The following is a 22254-nucleotide window of genomic DNA, read 5'->3' as shown; positions in this document are numbered from 1 at the left end:
CAGGGAAAATCTGAATTTCCATGTCCACATTTAAATTACAATAGCGCTTTACTTTTTTCAGGCTTTAGGGCTGCATGTCACATTTTAGCAGCATGTTCTGGCAGGAGGTGGTGGTTGTGTTACTATTTTTATTTTATTTTTTATATTAAAATTGTGTCCAGAGGTCCTAATCAGGATCAAGTCCTATAGCCCCAGGTGTTCTACAAACACAGGATGAGATGGTTACTGCCTTGAAGATGATATAGTGATAAGAAACTAAAGCTAATGTGAACTTAGTTGTACTCTTAGGGTATGTCGATACTACCCGCCGGATCGGCGGATAGTGTTCAATGTATCAGGGATCGATTTATCACGCCTCGTCTGGACGCGATAAATCAATCCGCTAATCGATGCCCATACTCCACCTCGGCAGGAGGAGTAAGCACAGTCGATAGGGGTGTCGCAGCAGTCGACTCGCCGCCGTGAGGACGGCCAGGTAAGTCAAACTAAGATACTTCAACTTCAGCTACGCAAATAGCATAGCTGAAGTTGCATATCTTAGTTTGAACTCTCCCTTTCTTCCTCCCCCCCACCAGTGTAGATGTAGACCAGCCCTTAGAAATGATTGTAGTATTTATGACATGAAGTTTCGGATGTGACTAATGATTTAGGGTGTCTCAATTTGTGGGTGTCCGCCTTTAAAAAGGGCCTGATTTTCAGAGAGTGGGTAAGTCTGAAAATCAGGACTATTTCATGTGACTCAGGTTGAAATCTCATAAGTACCACTGACTTTTGAAAATTTAGGCCTATGACTTGTATTGGAATGTCAGGATTATTAGGACTCCGTCAGTTCAATTTTGGCCCCAGATTTAAGGGATTTGTTTGTTTTAAAATCAGCTTTTATTAAATTCAATGGTAACAGAAAATTTTCCATACTATTTTTTTTAAATCCAGTGGAAATAATTTAATTTAAAAAACAAATTAAATATTGCCCACCAGGGTTTGCAAATCAGACATTACAGCATTGTGCTAACACAGATAATGGAAAGGAGAAGGACTTTTAACTTTGTTTAAATATTTCATAAGTTGTCAGTGACTTTTAATCACCGGGCCTGGATTTTGTCAGCCTGGGCAACATGCTGTAGAAGTGTACACTTCACATGCCCTACACCCAGGTGAGCTGAGGGATGACATTAACGTAAAGGTGACTTAATTTGGTGGGTGTGGAAGGCTGAAAATATGAAAGTCACAATTTTTTATAACAATCTTTGATTATCAGAATTTCCCATAATATCCTTGTCTTTTTCAAACACCAACCTAACAAACCCGCACTATCCTATAACTGCTTCACAGCTGGGAAGAGGGATGGGAGGGAATTATTTGGGTTTTCCTTTCCAATTTGCTGAGGCTGTTTTTTCTCCTTTTATTAAGTAGACCGTTTATGCCACCTGATTGGGACAGCTCTGTGGCCCCAGTTCTCCAGTCAGGCTGGGCTGCAATCAATGCAGAGTCTGGTGGGATGTAGGGGAAGTGTAACATCAAGGTGACTTTGTGCTGATCATGGGACCAGTCTAACCCCAGCAAAACAGAACAGTCTTAGGGTTGCTATAACTTGCACCTTCTGGGAGCAACAGTTCCACTAGCTGGGAATTGCCAGAACGCTGGCCAAACCCCATTCCAGTGGGTGAGGGTAAGTATAACTGGTGTAGCTGGTTGTATGCACCTGGAGATGGGGACCTTCCCATGCTGGGGGAATCCTCCTATATGACTACATACTTAAATGACTGGTTTTAATACATTTAACATCCTCTCGCTTTAAAACCCAAGAAGCTTAGATAGGCTGAATCTGAATCAGCTCTGTTCCTCCCACCCCCGTATGATTTTGTCACTAGCCTTTCATTGATAAGATCTGGTCTATGCATCATACTTCTTTCGTAACACCTCACCCACCACCTACGGTAGTTTAATCATAATTAGAGATGTGCAAAGCCAGGGCTGGTGTTGTAAATCCTTGTCAGTCAGGTTTGGGTTTTGCAAAACAAAACTCACCAAATTCAGGGATGGTTCTGATCTGCGGTTTGGATTTATATCCAATCGTTCTATAGAGTGACTGCATTTTATTGGTACCTAGCTTCCATTGCTGGGATTTGTCATTCACAAATAGTAATGGATGAATCTCAAATTGTTCAGTCTATCATCCTAGCAAAGTCAACAAAGACAGGTTAAAGAAATACCAGAGATGCTGCCCTTTTCTGTTCCATCTAAGAGTGACAAAAACATACCTGAAAGAACTACTGTTAGGACAACTGACCAGATTGGGAAAGATGGACATACAATTTTTTTCAGCAGATATGCATTTTTTTAAGTTTATGATGTTCCTTTAAGCTACTGTATATACGTGAACAGAAAAACAGGAATAGAAAACACTACCTCAGTACAACCATCTGAGTTTTAATTGCTGCTGGAACCATAATGAGGCCATTTTATGGTTGGTTTTTAATTATGACAGGTAAGATCACCTTTCTGGCGCACCGCTTTCATTAGCCCTCCATTTGTTCACCTGTCTCCACCAGATGAAACAAAATCTTGTCTTCACCTTCAGTTCCCTTCATCATTTAGCTCTGCCTCACCTACCAGACCTACTCTTCTGTCATGACACCAACTCCACCTCTGCTCTTCTGGTGACACAAGCCATTATCATGCATGGGTCCACTTGTTCCTTCGGCATTGTCACACTTTATCCTATGCTTCCTAACCATATTCCTGGGGGAAACACTGTCAAAACCCATAAAAATAGCTCTCTTCTGCCATCAAATTGCTGCTTAAGACTTATTTCTGCCATGGTGCCTACAGAACGCTATCACACTAGCGGCTAGGCAGATAGCAAGTTGAGAATACTAGTTTTTTATGCAAAGTTGCTTCATATCTTAGCCTGCCATCCCCCTCCCCCACACTCTTTTGTCTGTTCCCTATTGTTTTTGATATCATCCTAAGAATATGATCTGTTTGGAGTAGAGTTGCCAACTTTCTAATTGCACAAAACCGAAAACCTTAGCCCTGACCCTTTCCCGCACCCACTTTCCCGCCACTTCCCCAAGGCCACTACATTCCCCCTCCCTCAGTGATTTGCTGTCTCCCACCCTCACTCACTTTTAATGGGCTGGAAGGGGGTGAGGGCTCTAACTTGGGGTGCAGGCTCCAGGGTGGGGCTAGAATGAGGGGTTCAAGGTATGGGATGGGGCTCCGGACCGGGGTAGCAGGTTGAGGTATGGGAGGGGGTGAGGGCTCTGGTTGGAAGGTAGGGGCTGTGGAGTGGGGCTGCGGATAAGGGGTTCACGGTGTGGGAGGGGGCTGTGGGTTGAGGAAGGGGGTTGGGGTGCAGGAGGTGAGGCCTCTGTCTCGGGGTGCAGGCTCTAGGGTGGGGTGGGAGATGAGGGGTTTAGGGTGCAGGAGGGAGCTCTAGGTTTGGTGGGGGCTCAGGGCTGGGGCAGCAGGTTGGGTCTTGGAGTTGGGGCACAGGATTACCTCCAGCAGCTCCTGGTCAGTGGCGCAGCAGAGAGGGGCGGCTAAGGCAGGCTTCCTACCTGTCCTGACTCGGTGCTGCTCCTAGGCGGACCCGGCCAAGGGGAGTGTGAACTGGTGCTTGGGGCAGGGGCAGGGGCAGCGTGCGGAGCACCATGCCCCTTCCCACCTCTGACTAGGAGCTGGAGCTGCTGGCCACTTCCGGAGCACAGTGCAGTGCCAGGACAGGTAGGAAGCCTGCCTTAGCTCTGCAGCACCACCGACCAGACTTTTAATGGCCTGGTTGGTTGTGCTGACTGGAGCCACCAGGGTCCCTTTTCGTCTGGGTCACACTAGGCCTGGAGCAGAAATGTTCATTTTTATTTGTTTGTACAGCATGTAGCACAGTTGGGTCCTGATATTGGATTGGGATCCCTAGAGGCACTATCCTTATACCAATACAAAATAATAATAAAGGCTGTTTTCCTGCTAAGAGACCTTTCACACCTAATTGAGATGAATGGATTGTGAAGGGGTGAGTTCGTGCTATTCAGTTAAATATTAGTGGCAGAAGAGGTTTTTTGCCACTTCACAGCTTTCAAAATGGAAAAAGATGAAGGACAAGCATTTTTCTTCATCTCTCGCTACCAAAATATGGTTAGAATTACCCCCTCTTTTTTTTAATAGTGGGAAAAGTTGGGGAGGGTGTTGTCCATTTGTTTCCTGTTTTACAAAACTCAAAAATAAGGACAATTTTCTTTCTGAAGGTGATTTTTTTTTTAAAAAAGACAGCATGGAAAATATAAAGACCAAGTGATAAATATTTCAGAAAGTTATTAGAATGTGAAAATAGGACACTGTCAAGAAAAGTGTTGTGCTACTTTAACAATTGATGTCGGTCACCTCTTTGGCTGAATTATAATTTGTCTGAATCTTCTGTTTTACATTTTGTCTCAGGTGTGCAAGATATAAATAGAAAATCTTTGTCAGATCTGACGCATCCATGTAAATTAACTGCATATTTCCAGATCTTTCTTGCTTTCTATTTTCCTTCCTTTTGAATTATATACATTTTATATTGTAATGAGATGTTAAAATGGCTTATAATTCTTAATCCAGGTAACCTTGACAAACACGTAGAACTAGAGAACCTGGTGGCCCAGTTTCTTGATGTGGAAGCGGCTATGGTGTTTGGCATGGGCTTTGCTACTAACTCTATGAATATTCCATCACTAGTTGGGAAGGTGAGTATGACTATTGCATGCTAATTGTTTTGCCAACAGTTACACTACTTCAAACACGCAATAAATGGTGAGGCTTGGTCTGAACACAAGATTAGATACCAGGAACTTCTGAGTTCTGACACTAATGCTCTTCTTCACCTCGGGTTCACCATTTCATCACACTTTCTGTCAGTCACTACTGGGTGTTGCTAAGACACTTACTACCCTTGTTTTTTATGTACCAGTGTAAGTACTTAGGCTCTTTCCCTCCGTTTACCCTTCTGTAAAATGTGAATAGTTTTTGCCTCCCATCTCAGAGAGCTGTTGTAAGAATTAAATAGTGGAACAGATTCTCCTCCTGCTTACTTAGGTGTAAATCCATTGATGTTGGTGGAGCCACACGAGCATAAAACTGATATGAGAAGAGAATTGGGCTACGTTTTGGGAAATGAGAAATGTTTTGTGAGAGGCTGAATATTGACATTACATAAATCTGAGACCAACACTGCAAGAAAGCTATCAATAAACATAAGCACAAAGTTTAGACTATCTTACAAAAGGTTGGTCCAATAATGGCTTGATGAACCACAGTATGTTTGGGCTGTTAGTTGGGGAAATTTGTAACCTCAGTTGAGTTAGACATGATTGTGAAACAACAGATTGCATCCTTCTTGGAGCTGATTGTTGCTATCCCAGAGTGTAGTATATGTTTGAACATTAATGATAAGGGCCTTGTGAAGCATGAGTTTGAAAGCAAAGTGCCTGGAGCACCTGAGAAGGGAGAGAACTATGTCCTAGGATAAAATAAGTCATATTTGTGAAAAAGATTTTTTTTTTTGAAAAGATATAAATTTCAATAAAATATATTTCTCCAACAATCTAGTGGAGGGAAATGTGGGGTACAGTGCAGGGACACAATGATGGGAAAATGATGTTCCTTATTTGTAGAATCTGAGCTTCATGTTGCAGTTTTGGGATACTCAGAGGTACTGTATGGGAAGGAAGGAGCAGAATCTCTAGTAGTCTTCTTCAAGTACGTGTCAGAGTGGATCCCATTGTGTGTGCGCATGCATCTCGTGTGCATGAGCTTGGAATCTTTTGCCAGACCATTGTTACGGATGCATCTGGCATAGATTGGAACGAAATTAGACCCACCGTCAACTCAATATTTCTCCAGTGTGGCACTCCATTGAGAGATTTGTTCGCCATCCAAGACATTGCAAAGTGCTCGAACTTCTATTCCAGGACCTTTACCAGATGTCTCCCTTCTACAATGAACCCAAGGTCGCTTTTACACCTTCTCAACAATCCCAGAGTGATCGTCAAAGTAAGCTGGGACCAGATGAGTCTCATCATTTTAGCCCCTACTGGCCAATGCAGTTCTGACTGCTACATAGAGAAACCCATTCACTTGGCAGCCAGATCAGATGTTGCTGGACTTGGCTACCAGATCAGATATGAAATTTGGGAGAGCTGTACTCCAATCCCTATTCAAGTGATGCAGCTAATGCTTCTCATGCCCTCCTTTTGGTAGAAGAAATTGCTTGCCTTCTGCTACAGTGGGATCCACACATACTCGAAGAAGAAAGAATGGTTACTTACCCTATGTTAAATGGGGTTTTTCAAGCTGTTGTAGTCCGTGTGGATCTCATGACCTGCCCTCCACCCCTTTTGGAGTTCTCAGCTGACATAGGCTTTATGTTGAGAGGGAACTGAGGGCAAGTGTCTGCGCCACTCCACCCTTTATGCTTTTGCACAGAACAATGAGGGGGCTGAATGTGCGGCCCTGCTTGTCCCTGCCAAGCCAAAAATTCAGAGCTCGTGTGCATGGGGATTGAGATCCACATTGACTGACTACAACATCTTGAAGAACCACAGTTACAGCAGAGTAAGTGACTGTTCTTGACGTTGAATTATTGCCCTATATTATGGAAACTTCTCATTTAATTTATCTCCATAATTTAATGTAGTAGCTTCATCCTGACCTCCAAATACATATGCACAATTCCTATTAATTTCGGAGTAAGTTCTGCATGCATAGCTCAAGGTAGATTTCAGACCATCCATGTGTGAAATATTTCTCCACCTCTACTTAGTTAACCTGTATTTGCAAAATAAATATTTGCAAAATGATGCATTGCATTGTGCTTAGGTAACAAAAGACCATAGAATAATGCTTAGGATTAAAGCAGGGGCAAGAGAAGGCTCCAGTTTGAATATGGCTTTTGCTAATATAACAGATGATGCAACGTTAGTTTTTCACGCATTTCACTAAGGATTTTTGAAAGGAAAATAAGTTTTTAACTACTGGAATTAGTGACTGTAAAAGTTACTAAAGATGAAGTGTGTGCGAGTGAAAGACACAAACAGATCTCCCCCCATGCCCAAGCACCACTCCGATACAACACAGGTGTCATGCAACAAGCCAGTTACAGCTCCTGACTCTGTAAGACCAGTGTGCTAGCTCCAGCTCCAGAATGTTACTTACTTACCTCACTGACATATGGTCCTTAAGGGATCTTACAGCAAAGGAAGATCAGTGGAGCTGCACTCTGCCCACAGCTCACTGAGGAAAGGAAGCAGTAAATGCCAGTGCCAGGTTCACTGGGTTTAAAGCAGAAAGAAGCTCCCCTCCACCAGGGTAATTCACCGCTGGCTACTTAGAGACAATATCTGGCCTCCTTTCATCACCTTGGAATATTCAGGATCTGTCCCCAAGATTTATATTAGTTTCTGAAGCAGAATATTGGGACCAAATACCCCTAGCCTTAAGAAATTTTCCAAGTCACATTTAAGCATTGCAGTTTTTGGTTGGTCTTATGTGATTTATACACTCGCATTAACTTGTGAATATTCTAAAGGTTTATATGTGGATACTTATTGTGATCCTTCTCCATAGGGTTGTCTCATTTTAAGTGATGAGTTGAACCACACATCTCTTGTTCTTGGTGCAAGACTTTCTGGTGCTACCATCAGAATCTTCAAACACAACAGTGAGTACTGATGCTGGAGATGTTTGGTGGCAGAGATGTTCCAGCCAGCCAGGCCTGCTTATAGATTCTAGGACTGGAAGGGACCTCGAGAGGTCATTGAGTCCAGTCCCCTGCCCTCATGGCAGGACCAAACGCTATCTAGACCATCTGGGGGGATGGATAGCTCAGTGGTTTGAGCATTGGCCTGCTAAACCCAGGGTTGTGCATTCAATCCTTGAGGGGGCCACTTAGTGGTCTGGGACAAAAATTGGTCCTGCTAGTGAAGGCAGAGGGGTGGACTTGATGACCTTTCAAGGTCTCTTCCAGTTCTAGGAGACTGGTATATCTCCAATTATTATTATTTTATTATTATTTATCTAACCTACTCTTAAATATCTCTAGAGATGGAGATTCCACAACCTTCCTAGGCAATTTATTCCAGTGTTTAACCACCCTGACAGTTAGGAAGTTTTTCCTAATGTCTAACTTAAACCTCCCTTGCTGCAGTTTAAGCCCATTGCTTCTTGTTCTATCCCTAGAGGCTAAGGTGAACAAGTTTTCTCCCTCCTCCTGATGACACCCTTTTAGATACCTGAAACTGCGATCATGTCCCCTCTCAGTCTTCTCTTTTCCAAACTAAACAAACCCAATTCTTTCAGCCTTCCTTCATAGGTCATGTTCTCAAGACCTTTAATCATTCTTGCTGCTCTTTTCTGGACCCTCTCCAATTTCTCCACATCGTTCTTGAAATGCGGTGCCCAGAACTGGACACAATACTCCAGTTGAGGCCTAACCAGCACAGAGTAGAGCAGAAGAATGACTTCTCATGTTTGCTCACAACACACCTGTTAATGCATCCCAGAATCACGTTTGCTTTTTTTGCAACAGCATCACACTGTTGACTCATATTTAGCTTGTGGTCCACTATAACCCCTATATTCCTTTCTGCCCTACTCCTTCCTAGACAGTCTCTTTCCATTCTGTATGTGTGAAACTGATTTTTCCTTTTACAAGTTTTGCCATCACCTATCTGAGAATATTTTATAAGGGGCAGGGGATTAGTCTCTCAAAGCTGTATATGATTTCTGGTTTTGGAGAGAGAAAAATGAAATGCATACAATGACAGTTTGCAGTTGACAAAAGACCATGACCATGACCAGTGCCCTGGTTAGCCATGTTGGAGCTTAATTTTCAAAAATATTTCTCCTCATAACCCCCCTTTTGGCTTGGCGTGTTGCTGAGATTCTGTACGGTGCTAGAAAGATTTATTTACAATTGCAACAGAATAGCAGTACAAAAGACTAAGGTGTTTCAGAAGCGTTCAGCACTGGCCTAACCCTGTTACCACTGAAGTCAGTGAGAGCAGAGTTAAGCTAATGCAGAGCACTTTTGAAAACCCCACCCCAAATTTCTGGCAGGTTTTTTCAAGTATTCAGAAAGCTGGGATATAAGCATCTGCCCACATACTGACTTCACCAGAATAGGATTTTAGGACAAGACTGATACTAATGCTACATTATAACTCTGTTGTTGCATAGCGGTCTGTACCAGCACCACCTACTGGTATAGCTTCAGGCTAACCACTCCTCGGTAACTTCAACATAGGCTTTCATGTGTCAAGTAACGCCCCTTCTTGTGTCCTAGATTTATTAACAAAGTTCACAAGGAGACATAAGAACTCCCAGGGCCGTCCTTAGCCCTAGGCAGAACAGGCAGCCACCTAGGGCACCACTAGGTCTGGGGGCACCACCCTGCCGGGAGCCCAGACAAACGGGAAGCAGTGGAAAATGTAAGAGCAGGGCTGCTGAGTCCTAGAGAGAGCCGAATGCAGCACAGTCTGAGGAAGGGGATTGGATGCTGGGAAGTCTCTGGGAAGAGGTGGGGGAAGGAACTCACCTGTGAATGTGACTCTTTCCCCCAGTGTGAGGGCTGTCAGGGCTGTGTTGGATGAGATGCTGAGGGGGAGGTGAGGCTGGCTGCCTACCTGCTGAGGAATGACAGTGAAAGTAACTCACTTCCTTGCGGCAGCCAGGATTGGAATGGTCACACATGGCTGGGCTGAGGATAGCCAGATAGCATGTGCAAAAAATCAGGACAGGGGGTTGGGGTAGGGTGAACAGATGTCTCACTTTTATAGGGACAGTCTCAATTTTTGGGTCTTTTTCTTATTTAGGCTTCTATTGCCCCCCACCTCCATTCCTGATTTTTCACACTTGCTGTCTGGTCACCCTAGATGGGGGTAATTGGTGCCTATATAAGACACAGCCCCAAATATCGGGATTGACCCTATAAAATCAGAACATCTGGATCACTGCCAGTCCGGGAGAGAGATGCGCTCCCCTAGCTGGGCAGCGCATCTCTCCCCCGGACTGGCAGTGATCCATCTCATCCGGGGGGAGCTGCACAGGGCAGGATGAGCTGCTGTGGCGCCATGGGTGTCCCGTCCCTGAGATCAGATGCTGTGCTAACTTTACCATGGTCTGTTGGGCTGGCGGTGGTGCCCATTGGTGTGTGATTGGACCTGAGGGTTTGCTGCTGCTGTTGCCACTCTGCACCCCAAGAGGTGGATTTTGGGGTCCTCCAGTTTTCCACCTATCTCCTCTTCTACTGCAGCTGTTGAACTAGCAGGCTGGGGGGTGAGCCAAGCATGAAGGCAGTACTGTGTTGCCATTTTGATTGTCTTTGAGCAAATTTGTTTGCCAAAAATGCTTGCTAACAATCCTGAATTCAATTTCAATAGATTTTTTTTTTAAAAAAAATCAATATCTTAGCCAAAAACAGAAACTTAAGTTGTTGACAATTATTTGTGATAAGTTTGGTATGGGGAAGGGAGTGGGCCAGTTTTCATCAGAGAAACAAAAAATGTTGACTGACTTTCCTATAGCCCTGTTACTGCTAAATAGAGTCAGGGCCAGCGCTACCATTTAGGCAGCCTAGGCAATTGCCTAGGACACCAAGATTATTGAGGGGGCGGCATTTTGCTGGGGGGGAAGCAGGCGACTCCGGTTGACCTGCCACAGGCATGCCTGCAGAGGGTCCGCTGGTCTGCGGCTCCAGTGGAGCTGCCGCAGTCATGCCTGTGGATGCTTGGCTGCTCCCATGGCTCCGGTGGACCGCCCGCAGGCATGACTGCGGCAGCTCCACCGGAGCCACGGACCAACGGACCCTCCGCAGGAATGCCTGCGGCAGCTCCACCGGAGCCACGGGATCAGCGCGGGGGGCGGCGAAATGGCCATGCACCTAGGGCGCGAGAAACCCTAGCGCCAGTCCTGAATAGAGCCCTCCAACAACTGTAATATGCTCATCTCCTTACTAGTGTATAGAGCAGGGGTCGGCAACCTACGGCACATGTGCCAAAGGTGGCACATGAGCTGATTTTTGATGACACACAGCGGTGGGCTGATCGACTCAGCCCATCGCTGCTCTGGGGTTCCGGCTGCTGCCCCATTGGCACCTGGGGTCCCGGCTGCCAGCCCCACTAAGCACCCGCTGCTGGCCTGGAGACCCCCAAGGAACCCCAGGCTGCCAGCGGGCTGAGCAGGCCGGAGGCTGAGACCCCGGCTGAGCCACTCAACCCGCTGTCGGCCTGGGTTCCATTCACTCAGCTGGCAACGGGCTGAGCAGGACTAAATTCAACGAAATAGGAAAACAAGAGCCACTAATGACAAAGTGCAGGAACCTAGAGCAGTGGTCCCCAACCTTTTTTGTCTGGCAGGCGCCAGACAAAGGACCATGGTGGCGGACGAGCATCCGCTGAAATGCTGTTGAAATTCGACGGCAAGCAGTGTCATCCAGAGGCATCGGCGCCAAAATGCTGCCGAATTTCAGTGACATTTTGGCAGATGCTCGTCCTCCGGCCGTACGCAGGTGCACTGAAAGGCCCCTGTGGGCGCCATGGCGCCCGTGGGCACCACGTTGGGGACCCCTGACCTAGAGAGCCTCCTGAAGCATGGTGATCATTTTGATTTAAATGGACTTGAACTGTGCAAAGAATTGCGTTGTTGCCACATGCAAAATTGATGATGGACATTGTACAGTTTATTCATACCAGCAAACTTGCCACTCATATTCTACTGACAATTCCTGTAACAGTAGCATCAGGATAACGGAGTTTCTCAAAACTAAAGCTCATTAAAAACTATCTCCACTCTACAATGAGTCAGGAACACTTGACTGGTCTTGCTATTCTTGCAATCGAACAAGACATCACTTTGTCTTTGTCATACGATGACATTATTACTGATTTTGCAGCCAAAAAAGCCAGAAAGATTGCTTTTAATTAAAAACTAATCCTTGTTTCAATACCTTTTCATATACATTTCCAATAAAATGTTGACAAATCTAAAAAATATATTATTTGCATCATTCTGTCAAATCAGAATTACTTCTATAGTGCTACTTTTTAGTGCTAGTTCATCAGCATTACAGTGTGCTTAATTAAGTTAAACTGGTTTTAGTAACATGCATGTGGCACGTTTTCCAATACTGTAAGCTTATGTTCGTGTTGCTAAGAGCAAGACAGGCACTGGGGCACCAGTTTAATAATCCCGCCTAGGGCACCATAAATCCTAAGGACGGCCCTGAGAACTCCCATCCAACATCCTAGCTGGCTCACAGTCCTTGGTGTAGGGCTCTTAGGCCTATCCCTTCCTTGCTGAGATTTTGCTGTAGCAGACTTGCCCGCCACACTCTAGCTTCCCTAGCTAGCTTCTGCTCCCTGTAGGCATGCATCCCCAGGCCTTCTGCGTAGGAGCTAGGGAGAGTCTTTCTATGTGGAGCAGTTCATGCAGTCCTTCTGCTCATTTCAACCTCTCCCTGCTTTCTGTTGAGCATCAATTCCCTGGGCTTTCTGTGTGAGTATTTCCTTCTCTCTCTTTGACTATCCATAGGCTTCTGTTGCATTTCTCCCCTACATGACTTGCCTATCAGGTGACTTGGCTCATTTTCTCCACTTGGGCAGCTGAGATAAGTGTGTCACAGATGGGGTTGGACCCATCTCCCCTTAAAGGGCCAGTCATCCTGTTACGTGGTCTTTTAAAACATTGACAACATTGCCTTTTACTTCATTAATGCTGCTGACACTGTGGCATTTGTGGTACTTGCTATACTTGCAAACCCCTATTGTAAAGATTATCGCACGATCACTGCATATTGTCTACCTAAATACTCCCTTCAATTTCAGTTCTATTTTCCATAGTTCTGTATCATGCCATGTACAGGTACTGTGTAATCAGTTACTACTTTACTGCCTCCCAGAGGTGATTGAAGTCATTTAATTATGTATATGTTTATAAAAACGTATGATGAAAGGTGCACTATAATTATAAGATACAGTATCAATATTAGCGTCATTTTATTTGGCCAAGAAGCAATTCCATGACCTCATTAAGCACCATTTATGAATAAGCCTGATTCAAAATGTTTTTACAACAGTAACTATTTATAAATTTACGATCTGATGCGCTTACTAACATTCAGTGATCCGACCTTAGAGATTTAGACATACTAGGCAGTATTTTTAAATTTGTGTCTCTCCTGATCTCTGACCTCTTCCTTAGATTGCACTGTGCTCTATTCAGTAACTTATCCCAGTCACACTTTTTTTGCTGCATGACATTTTGAAGGATGACCTCTAACCACCAAAACCCAAGGGCTCTCAACTCCCCCACCAACACCATCTCCATATTCACCCCCTGATTATTTTGTGCTATTTCCCATAGCACTTGAAAGAAGATATCCATTCAGGGAATGTGATTCAGATTACAGTTCCTAAAAGAATGTTGAAGACATCACATTGATTTTTGACCCATATGTTGATAAATTAATACTCCTTCCATGCCTGATCACTTGTCAAGGAGCCATCATACACATTCTCCTCCTTTACCCCAGTGAGCTAACATCTAATCAGCCTGCCATTGGGGGTTTATGATAAACCAGAGCTGATATTCTCTGTAAAGAATGTGGAGCAAAACTAACAGCAATAACTAACTAGTCCCACAAACACCAAACTGCAGATGGAAAATTAGGTAATTCCCTTTAGCACCTCAGCAAACACCACTGGAAGCTCATCAGATTCTTTCTGTGTAACTCATTGTTCCCTAGATTAGGGATTTGATTTGCCAAAGCCAGTCTAGTTTTATTTAAAAGCTGACTCATTTAACCATTTTGAGTCTTATCGCCTTAACCAGTATTACAGTAAGACAACGCTTATCATTATGAAACGGTGGGAACCTTTTGGAGCATTAGATATAATTTCTGAGTTAACCCCATTCTGCCTGGATCTTAACATGAATTCTACCTAGAGAACCCTTTTCACTGTGAAACGGTATGAACATTTTGTAAAACTCTGTAAACTTTAAGTTTCTGATTTTCAACCCCCAACCCACTCCCATATAGGAAGCCATATAGATAAATACCCTTGCCATAAAGCTACTGTTTTGGAGTGTTCTTATGAACAGATTTCATAAATCAAATCCAGAACCTGCCTACCAACTTACTTTCCTCACCCAATAACTACTAATGGTAGTTTTACACACATGGAATACTTTTTCATCCTAAAAGATCCCAAGTGGTTTTCAGAGCTGTACATGTGACACGTTACCAAAATGCAGCATGGCTGGACAGCTAATTGACACACATCCAGCGGGACAGACAGAATCCCCTTTGTGAAGGCCCCGTCTACACTGTAAACCCATTGCAGTTGTCTTGTAGCAAGTTGTGGTTTGCTTTGTAAATGCAACTTAAGTGAATTTTAAAAACAGTATGTTCTGGGCTTTGACTTCATTTAAAAAATATGTTTAGGTGCTCTTTACGTTGCAAAATGGACTGTGTCCGAGGACAGTAGCATTGTAGCTGGCTACCCCAACATCCTTACATTTGTAATGTGTATATAGGGAATGCCTTGCCCAAAAGATCCATGCTATACTAGTCTACACTAGGAATTTACATCAGTTTAGCTATGTCTCTCGGGTATAAAAAAATCCACACCCCTGAGAGATGTAGATATACTGACCTAACCCTCAGTGTAGACAGTGGCAGGTCCAAAGAAGAATTCTTCAGTCTACTTAACTACCACCTCTTGGGAGATGGATTACATACACTGATGGGACAAACTCTCCCTTTGGTGTAGGTAGTGTCTACAGTGAACCGCTACAGCAGCACAGTTGTGGAGCTATAATATTTTAAGTATAGACAAGCCTTTAGTAATTTAATGGTTCTTCATTGAACCGCCTCAGACACTGTCTTTTTCAGATATTTGAACCTATTGTTCCAGTTTGTCTGGATATATCAGCCCTCAGCTTCAATACTGCACAGCACTTAAGCAGGTGCATAGCTTTAAGTATATGAATAGTCCGATTGACTTTAATGAGACTCCTCATTTGTTTACAGTTATGCACATGCTTAAGTGCTTTGCTGGGTCAGGGCCTTGATGTTTGAACTGCTAAGCTCCTTGGCCACACGTAAGCCAAATGTTAGACATGTGTTTTCATTCTCACACTTAGTGGAAATAGTCAATTGATCTACCTGTTATCCAAGTCACATTGCTGGGTGTATGGGGAAGCCTCCCTGTGCTGTATCGGCTCTGTGGATAAAAGGAAAACTCTGCATCCAGTACAGTCTATGCAGAGTGTTTAATGAGCATTAATTTGACTCTAACATTATAAAGTATTTTTGTCCTTTTAAAAAAAAAATCACTATCCCACAACCTCAGCAGGAGGTAGGTGATACTCATTACCTGCAGGGAATGGGAACTAGTTTGTGTCATGGCTAATGAGGGGAGCAAACAGCTCTCTGAAAGGGGTCTGGTAGTTGCCTTCAGTTGGAGGATGTCACCATGTCAAGGACTTTCTGCTGGATAGCTGGAACAATAATCCATTCATGGAAGCCAAGGGTCAAAGAGTAGAATTGAATCCAGCTATGAAGTTGGGAGAGCTCTAAAGATAAGGTCAGCCAGGAAGGCAAACAGCAATGGGTTGTAATACGGCACTCTAAAAAAGTCACTTATTAAACATGAGAATGGAGTCAAATTCTCTGCTGATATAAACTGACACCGTTCCACTGGAGCTGAGCCAGTTTACACCAGCATAGTGTTTAACCTGGTATTACAGCATTGTAAACATGGTATGAAAAGTCAAAGACCTTTGTGCCACTGCCACAGAATACTCAACTAGTGATGAAAACATTCTTTCTGTATTGTTTGTTGCCAGAACAAAACCAAATTGGTTGGCAGCCTTGTGAATGACATTTCCAAAGAGTGCCTACATGTGAATGAGGAAGGTTGGAGAAAGTGACTGCTCCCTACTGTCTAGTTCATTCTCCTTTTACGTGGAACGTAACAGCCTTGATTAAACTGTTTAGATCTCATTTACTTTCACTCTGACGTCTTTGATTGTATATGTATACAAGATACATTGGAGAGAAGGGCAAGGTGCAAACAGTGTGTTGCTGTTATGGTTTTGTTGGCGGCTGGAAATGGTTATTAAAATGAGGGGGAATACTGACACTACCCTTTCATGAATCAACAGCAAGTTTTCTGGGCCACATACTTCTTGAATTACTATAGGGAAAACATGTGCAAGGTGTGTTCCATAACCACCCTATCCATCAAGATTAGCATTGTACAAATAGGGCAGCAAGCTAGGACGTTGATCCCCCTCCTCCCCTAGGTAAAATAGTAGAAGGCATCCAGAAGATCCTGTCTTTTGACAAATCCATGGTTTCCCTCTAATTCCACAATTAAAGAAGTATAAAATGCTTTCAAAACTCAGATGGAGCAAAGTGAAATCTAAATGTCACTACGAGAGAGGGAGAGAGAGACTCCAAATCTAGCTGGATGAAAATGCTTTATAAGACACGTGTGGGCAACTTGCAAACTTTTGGCTGATGCTACGCAATCCTTTCCCCCTCAATATTATATTTTAATTTACAAACTTATTTTCAGACAGACATACTCGCAACTTGTATCTACCCTAGACCACTGGTGGTCCCTCTGGTCCAGCCCTATAGCAGGTTTAATTGATCATAGAGTCAGAGAAGATTAGGGTTGGAAGAGACCTCAAGAGGTCATCTATTCAAATCCCCTGCTCAAAGCAGGGCCAACACCAACTAAATCATCCCAGCCAGGGCTTTGTTAAAATCTCCAGAAACCATTGAATGGAGCCTTGTCTTTATCTGGGTTCTTACCAGTACTACTAGCACACCAGCAGTAGCTCCAGTGTATCAACCAGGTAATGAAAAGTTGAGGGGGACATGTTCCATTGCAATGAATAACAAGAATATTCAGAGTTATAATAGTTGATACTAACAGAAATTTTACACATCCACAGGTGAGGTCATAGGGGTGGGCACATGCCCCCAAAAGGCTCTGATCTCTATAAAGTTCCAATCTCGGGCACCCAAAGCCAATATCAACTTTAGCATGAATCAGTGTGGGGAACCAGAGTCAGTGTGGCAACTGTTCTGTTTTTGAAGGTGACAGTATTAGACTTCACCCCATTCTGGATCACCATGTCCTAAAGAGATGCAGAGGAAGGGGGGAAAGGGGGAAATTAAGTTCATTTGCACATGTAACACCTTTATGGGCTAAAGGCTTGCAGGCATAAGAAGATTAAAACATAAGCTCCTTCAATGCTATAATGCAGTAAACAAACATTCTAAAATACAGGGCATCTAAATGCTTTTTTTTCTTCACCATCTCCCACACCATGAAGTAGACTTACAACCTCAGTCACAGGTGTGGGGTAGATAGATTAAGCCCTGATTCTGCAAGCATTTACACTAGTGCTTAACTTTAACTTGAGCAGGATTACTCACATGTGTTGAGCAAAGTTGAACACGTGTGTGAGGGTTGGCAGAATCAAGGGTTTAGAAAGGTTCTCCCCTAACTCTGCAATCTACCTCTTCACTAGTGTTGACACACCCAAGTGATTGCTAACCCTCTTCTCCACACTCCCCCTCGAACTCCGTGGGTGTTAGGACAACCAGACCTTCCAACCTTAACTCCAACTCATGAGCTTGGGCAAACAGCCTTTTCCTAAGACAGATTCCAGCAGTAGTCCAGTTTAACAGTGTAAGTTCCTAAACCAAAAGAACCTGTAGACTCTGGGGGAGATTTTCAAAAGCACAAAGAGGCATCAGGCCAACCCACGTTGATTTTCTTTGAGAACTGGGTGCCTAAGTTCCCCTCTGTGTCTTTGAAAATCTCCCCCCTTATTGTCAGGCTGATGTCATGCAGCCACTTACATATTCTATTGGCCCCACTTCCCTGGAGTCCTTTTACCTTACAAATACTAATGGTATTCGGACACCAGCCTAGAGAAAGGGTTTTTGCTCCCCCCTCAGCTTAAATGATTTGGTTTGTTTGGATATAGGATAAGGCAGAATGCAAAAAAGAAGAACTTCCACTCACTAAATATGCAAAGCACTTGGCTGTTCTGGTGAGGCTGCAAATGAGTGCTCTGAATAGCTGCTAAGCAAATCAGTTTAAACAGCAGGAGAATTTATTTACTTGATTGCCATCTAGTGGCCAACTGTGCTGTCTACATTGCATTATTCCCCACGGGGCGACAATCACAATCTCAGAACTCAGCCGGGTGAGCAATCGTTGCCACAATTTGCCTGCACCCTAAGTGGCAAATTTGGAACTCTCTCCACTGGTATGCAAGACTCAAAATAACCTAGTTTTGCTGTGTTAGAATGCAAGCCAAGGGACATTCCATGTAGGGAGACTGCAATCTTTCTTTGTGCCATGGAGCAGCATTGTACTGGAATCATCCTAGAAATTATGGAAGAAGGGATTGGTCATGTTGGAGACATGGTAGTGAAATGGCCAGTGCCCAGAGACAGAGCCACAAATCGACAAAGGGAAACACCAGGTTTTTTCTTCCTTGAATATTTGCAGTAGCAGATGTGTTCAGTCTATACAGATGCCCTGGGCTTTGCAGATGGGACAACATATTGGTTCAAAGCGGTAGGACAGGAATATTCCTGAGAAACTAACATCAGGTTGCACCAGCAACAGTTACTCTCATTGTTGGAGTATTATTTTATTGTTCTGCCTTTTCTAACCACCACTGACTAATGAAAGGTGTTGTTTTTTAAGTGAAGCAATTAATATTTTGGGGGCTTGCAGAAGCGAAGGCTGGAGGGCTGAATAATCTTTTCCCAGATCCATCTGACTCCTACTCCTCTCCTAACACTATGTCAATTTGTTTCATTAATCTCTTGCTCTTTCTGTTGAAGAACCTTGTATTATCTCTAACCTCCATTTAGAGGGCAGCAAATACAGCCAGTGATTGGCTGCATAGAGGGGAAACGCAGAGATCTTTTGTAATGGCAAAAGAGGGTACTAATGACACAGCTACATTCAGAATGTAATTTGGTATTCTCTAACTCCTCTTGAATAGCCATTTAAAAAAAGTTGCAGTTTATAATAAGTATATCTTACCTTATAAATTGACAAACCACTCAGCTCAGTTCAAGAGGAAGCAGGGCCGCCCAGAGGATTTCGGGGGCCTGGGGCCATCAGCGGCAGGCGGCTCCGGTGGACCTCCTGCAGGCGTGCCTGCGGAGGGTCCGCTGGTCCCGCGGCTCCGGTGGAGCATCCGCAGGCACGCCTGCGGGAGGTCCACTGGAGCTGCGGGACCAGCAGACCCTCCGCAGCCATGCCTGCGGGAGCTCCACTGGAGCCGTGGGACCAGCAAGTGGTAGGGGGTCCCCCACGTGGCGAAATGTCTAGAGCCGGCCCTGTTCAGCGGCGGGGGGCCCTTCCATTCTGGGACCCTCCGCTGAAGTGCCCCGAAGACCCGCGGCAGGGGCCCCCCGCCGGCGAATTACCGCCGAAGCGGGACCCGCCGCTGAAGTGCAGCCCGCTCTTCGGTGGTAATTCAGTGGCAGGGGGGCCCCGCCGTGGGTCTTCGGGGCACTTCGGTGGCGGGTCCCTGAACGGAAGGGCCCCCCGCGGCTGAATTACCGCCGAAGACCGGGTTGCACTTCGGCGGCACGTCCCACTTCGGCGGTAATGCGATGGCTGGGGGTCTTTCTGCCCTGGAGCGGAAGGACTCCCCCACCAGCGAAGACCGGGAGCGGAAGAAGCTCTGGGGCCCGGCCCCGCAAGAGTTTTCTGGGGCCCCCGAGCGAGTGAAGGACCGCGCTCCAGGGGCCCCAAAAAACTCTCGTGGGGGCCCCTGCGGAGCCCGGGGCCTGGGGCAAATTGCCCCTTTCCCCCCCCCCCGGGCGGCCCTGTAGGGAAGCACCTACTTTTTGCTAAGGGCTAAAGAGGAATATAGTTAATGACGCTGGATAATACCTTTTGCTATCAAGTCAACGGGACTATTCACGTAGTAAGGTACTGAGTAAGGTCCCCAATCTAACCTGGTGTAAGGACAAGGTGCACAAACACAGTTCATTTACTCTGCATAGTTTCAAATATGTTGGTATTGACTGAAGTGCATCTTCATAAAGTGGAGGGTTGTATTTTCTTAGAAATATAAAGATCAAGATTAGATGTCGTAATGCTAAAAGAATAACACTGCATTCAAGTTTTATTGCAGAAAATGTGGAATTAGTTCATACAAAACATGCCAGCAGTGTTTGTAAGGTATCATTGTCTTCTCCTAGCCACCAACCTGCAAACACAGACACACAGGACTGTTTTCATGGGTGTAAAACTATCAAATCACTTTAATGGAGAGCACAGGGCCCTAATGCTCTAGTGCCAACCAGTGCTTCTACAGTGGTCACTGAATTCTAAGGCACTGCAAATTGCATTGTGCTCATGGGCATCAAGCACTCCAGAATGCTTGGTCAACATGAGACAGAGCATTGAGCCTGAGTTGCAGAATTGAGATCTAGCTCTGTGTTTCAAACACCCAAATTCAAAGGTATTCAGATCTAACATTCTGGCTGACTCCTCTCTTAGTGGTAAAGGCCACCTATGAAATGCAAATCAGATCACCATTCACAATCTGAAATCAAATTTCCCACCCAAACTTGAAGGTGATCTGATCCAGGAATATGGACCCACATCTAAACCACAGTAGAGTGGTAGAGAGAAGGGTTCAGCCAAATGAAGTAGACATAGACCCATCCCTCATGTATCCACCACCAACTCAATCCTAGTTCTGGCAGCAGTCAGGAAATTGGGACTGCACATTTCCAAATGCCATGCAGGGTACTGTCTTGAGGCATTTTGGAATGTGTACTTCCAGGTTCTCACAAACTGCAGGAAGTAATCAGCTTCAAAGAGGTTTCATCCAAACCCAAATATTGGTCAGTTTTCAGTCAATTGTCAGTTGGGAGCCACATTTTGGTACTGCCCTAATCTTTGTACAGTCTTTTCTTTTTCTTTTGTACTCACCATTCCTGCCAACGTAGCTTCTGCCACTCCCAGGGGTGGGCTTTTATGCTGACGGGAGAGCTCTTTTTCATCAGCATAGAGCATCAGTCAGCTGCAGCACTGTAAGTGTAGACGTGCCCTTAGTGAAAGGGGAAGGTGCTGATGGAGGGAAGCAAAATACATACGAATTATAATCTGTCTACTTAATCTCCTCTTTTGTCCTGAATTGTAATAATCAGAAAACTGTAAGACTAGATTTTCAGTTTGTGTCCATCAATGTCCTCCATAGAAGTCAAGGAAGCTAAGGTGATTTATACTAATTAAGGATCTAGCCCATAGATTTTATTACAACAAGCTTGCACTTGTAGGGGGAAATTTTCGTGTGTCACGGACTTTCAGTAGGGATTGTGCTCTTATATCCCTTAGACTCGTTTGAAAATCTTCTGTGAAGTTCAGGATGCTGTGTATTTCTTCAGTGCAACTAAAAAATTATAGACAGTTAAAATCAGGAACTGACACAAGTGTTTCAGTTTTATTTTTAAATAGAGAAGCTGAGAGTTTCTAATGGTTAAAAGAAAAGTTTTTCCCTGTTGAGGTGCATAGTTGCAGAAAGCTCTTCTGGTCATATTATCACAAGATTAAAATCAGGCAAATTAAATCCAATATTAGGCCTGTAGCCTTTGTGCAACTGAAGTGTGCATTTAGAAGACATTTCTCTAACTGTTGATTTCTTATTTAAAAAAAAAAATAAAACTTCCTTTTAACGCCCCTTGTGTTAATACTTTGTTTTCTTCCTTTCTTTTATTTTTAAATAAAGACATGCAGAGCCTAGAGAAATTACTGAGGGATGCAGTAGCATATGGGCAGCCTCGAAGTCGGAGAGCATGGAAAAAAATTCTCATCCTAGTAGAGGGCATTTACAGGTATGTAGGCATTTACAAATGTGAGTACTTTGTATTATAAAGGAATTTAATAGGCGTAACACTGAGATTGCCTGAGAAATTCAGTGTATTTTTTTAATTGCTTCACAGCTCAAGTAGGATCTTCAGTGGCCTTGCTAAAAATTGTTGGCCTGCAATATTAACAGTAATAAGGCAGTAAAGACGGTTTCGGTGTTTTATATATAAATCCTGAAGGTCAGTCTAAACCCTAGTGTAAATAGAAGCAACTCCAGTATGGTCCCTGTATGTGATTTTGAATATTGGTTTGCAAAGCACTTTCCTTTGGGGTGGGGTATGTTATA

At 44.2% G+C, this 22254-nt stretch overlaps 1 protein-coding gene across 1 annotated transcript in view; it reads left to right on the top strand.

Annotated features, from left to right (window-relative positions):
* Nucleotides 1–22254, top strand: part of SPTLC3 (serine palmitoyltransferase long chain base subunit 3) — an 82259-nt gene that overhangs the window by 15541 nt on the left and 44464 nt on the right. The window contains exons 4-6 of the mRNA XM_030554311.1: nt 4600–4724; nt 7603–7696; nt 21829–21934. Coding sequence (XP_030410171.1) covers nt 4600–4724; nt 7603–7696; nt 21829–21934 — 325 coding nt within the window. The remainder of the gene's footprint in view (nt 1–4599; nt 4725–7602; nt 7697–21828; nt 21935–22254) is intronic.

This window comes from Gopherus evgoodei, chromosome 3, assembly GCF_007399415.2.
Source record: "Gopherus evgoodei ecotype Sinaloan lineage chromosome 3, rGopEvg1_v1.p, whole genome shotgun sequence".
NCBI classification, from domain to species: Eukaryota; Metazoa; Chordata; order Testudines; family Testudinidae; genus Gopherus; species Gopherus evgoodei.
This window is presented reverse-complemented; position numbering and strand designations above follow the sequence as displayed.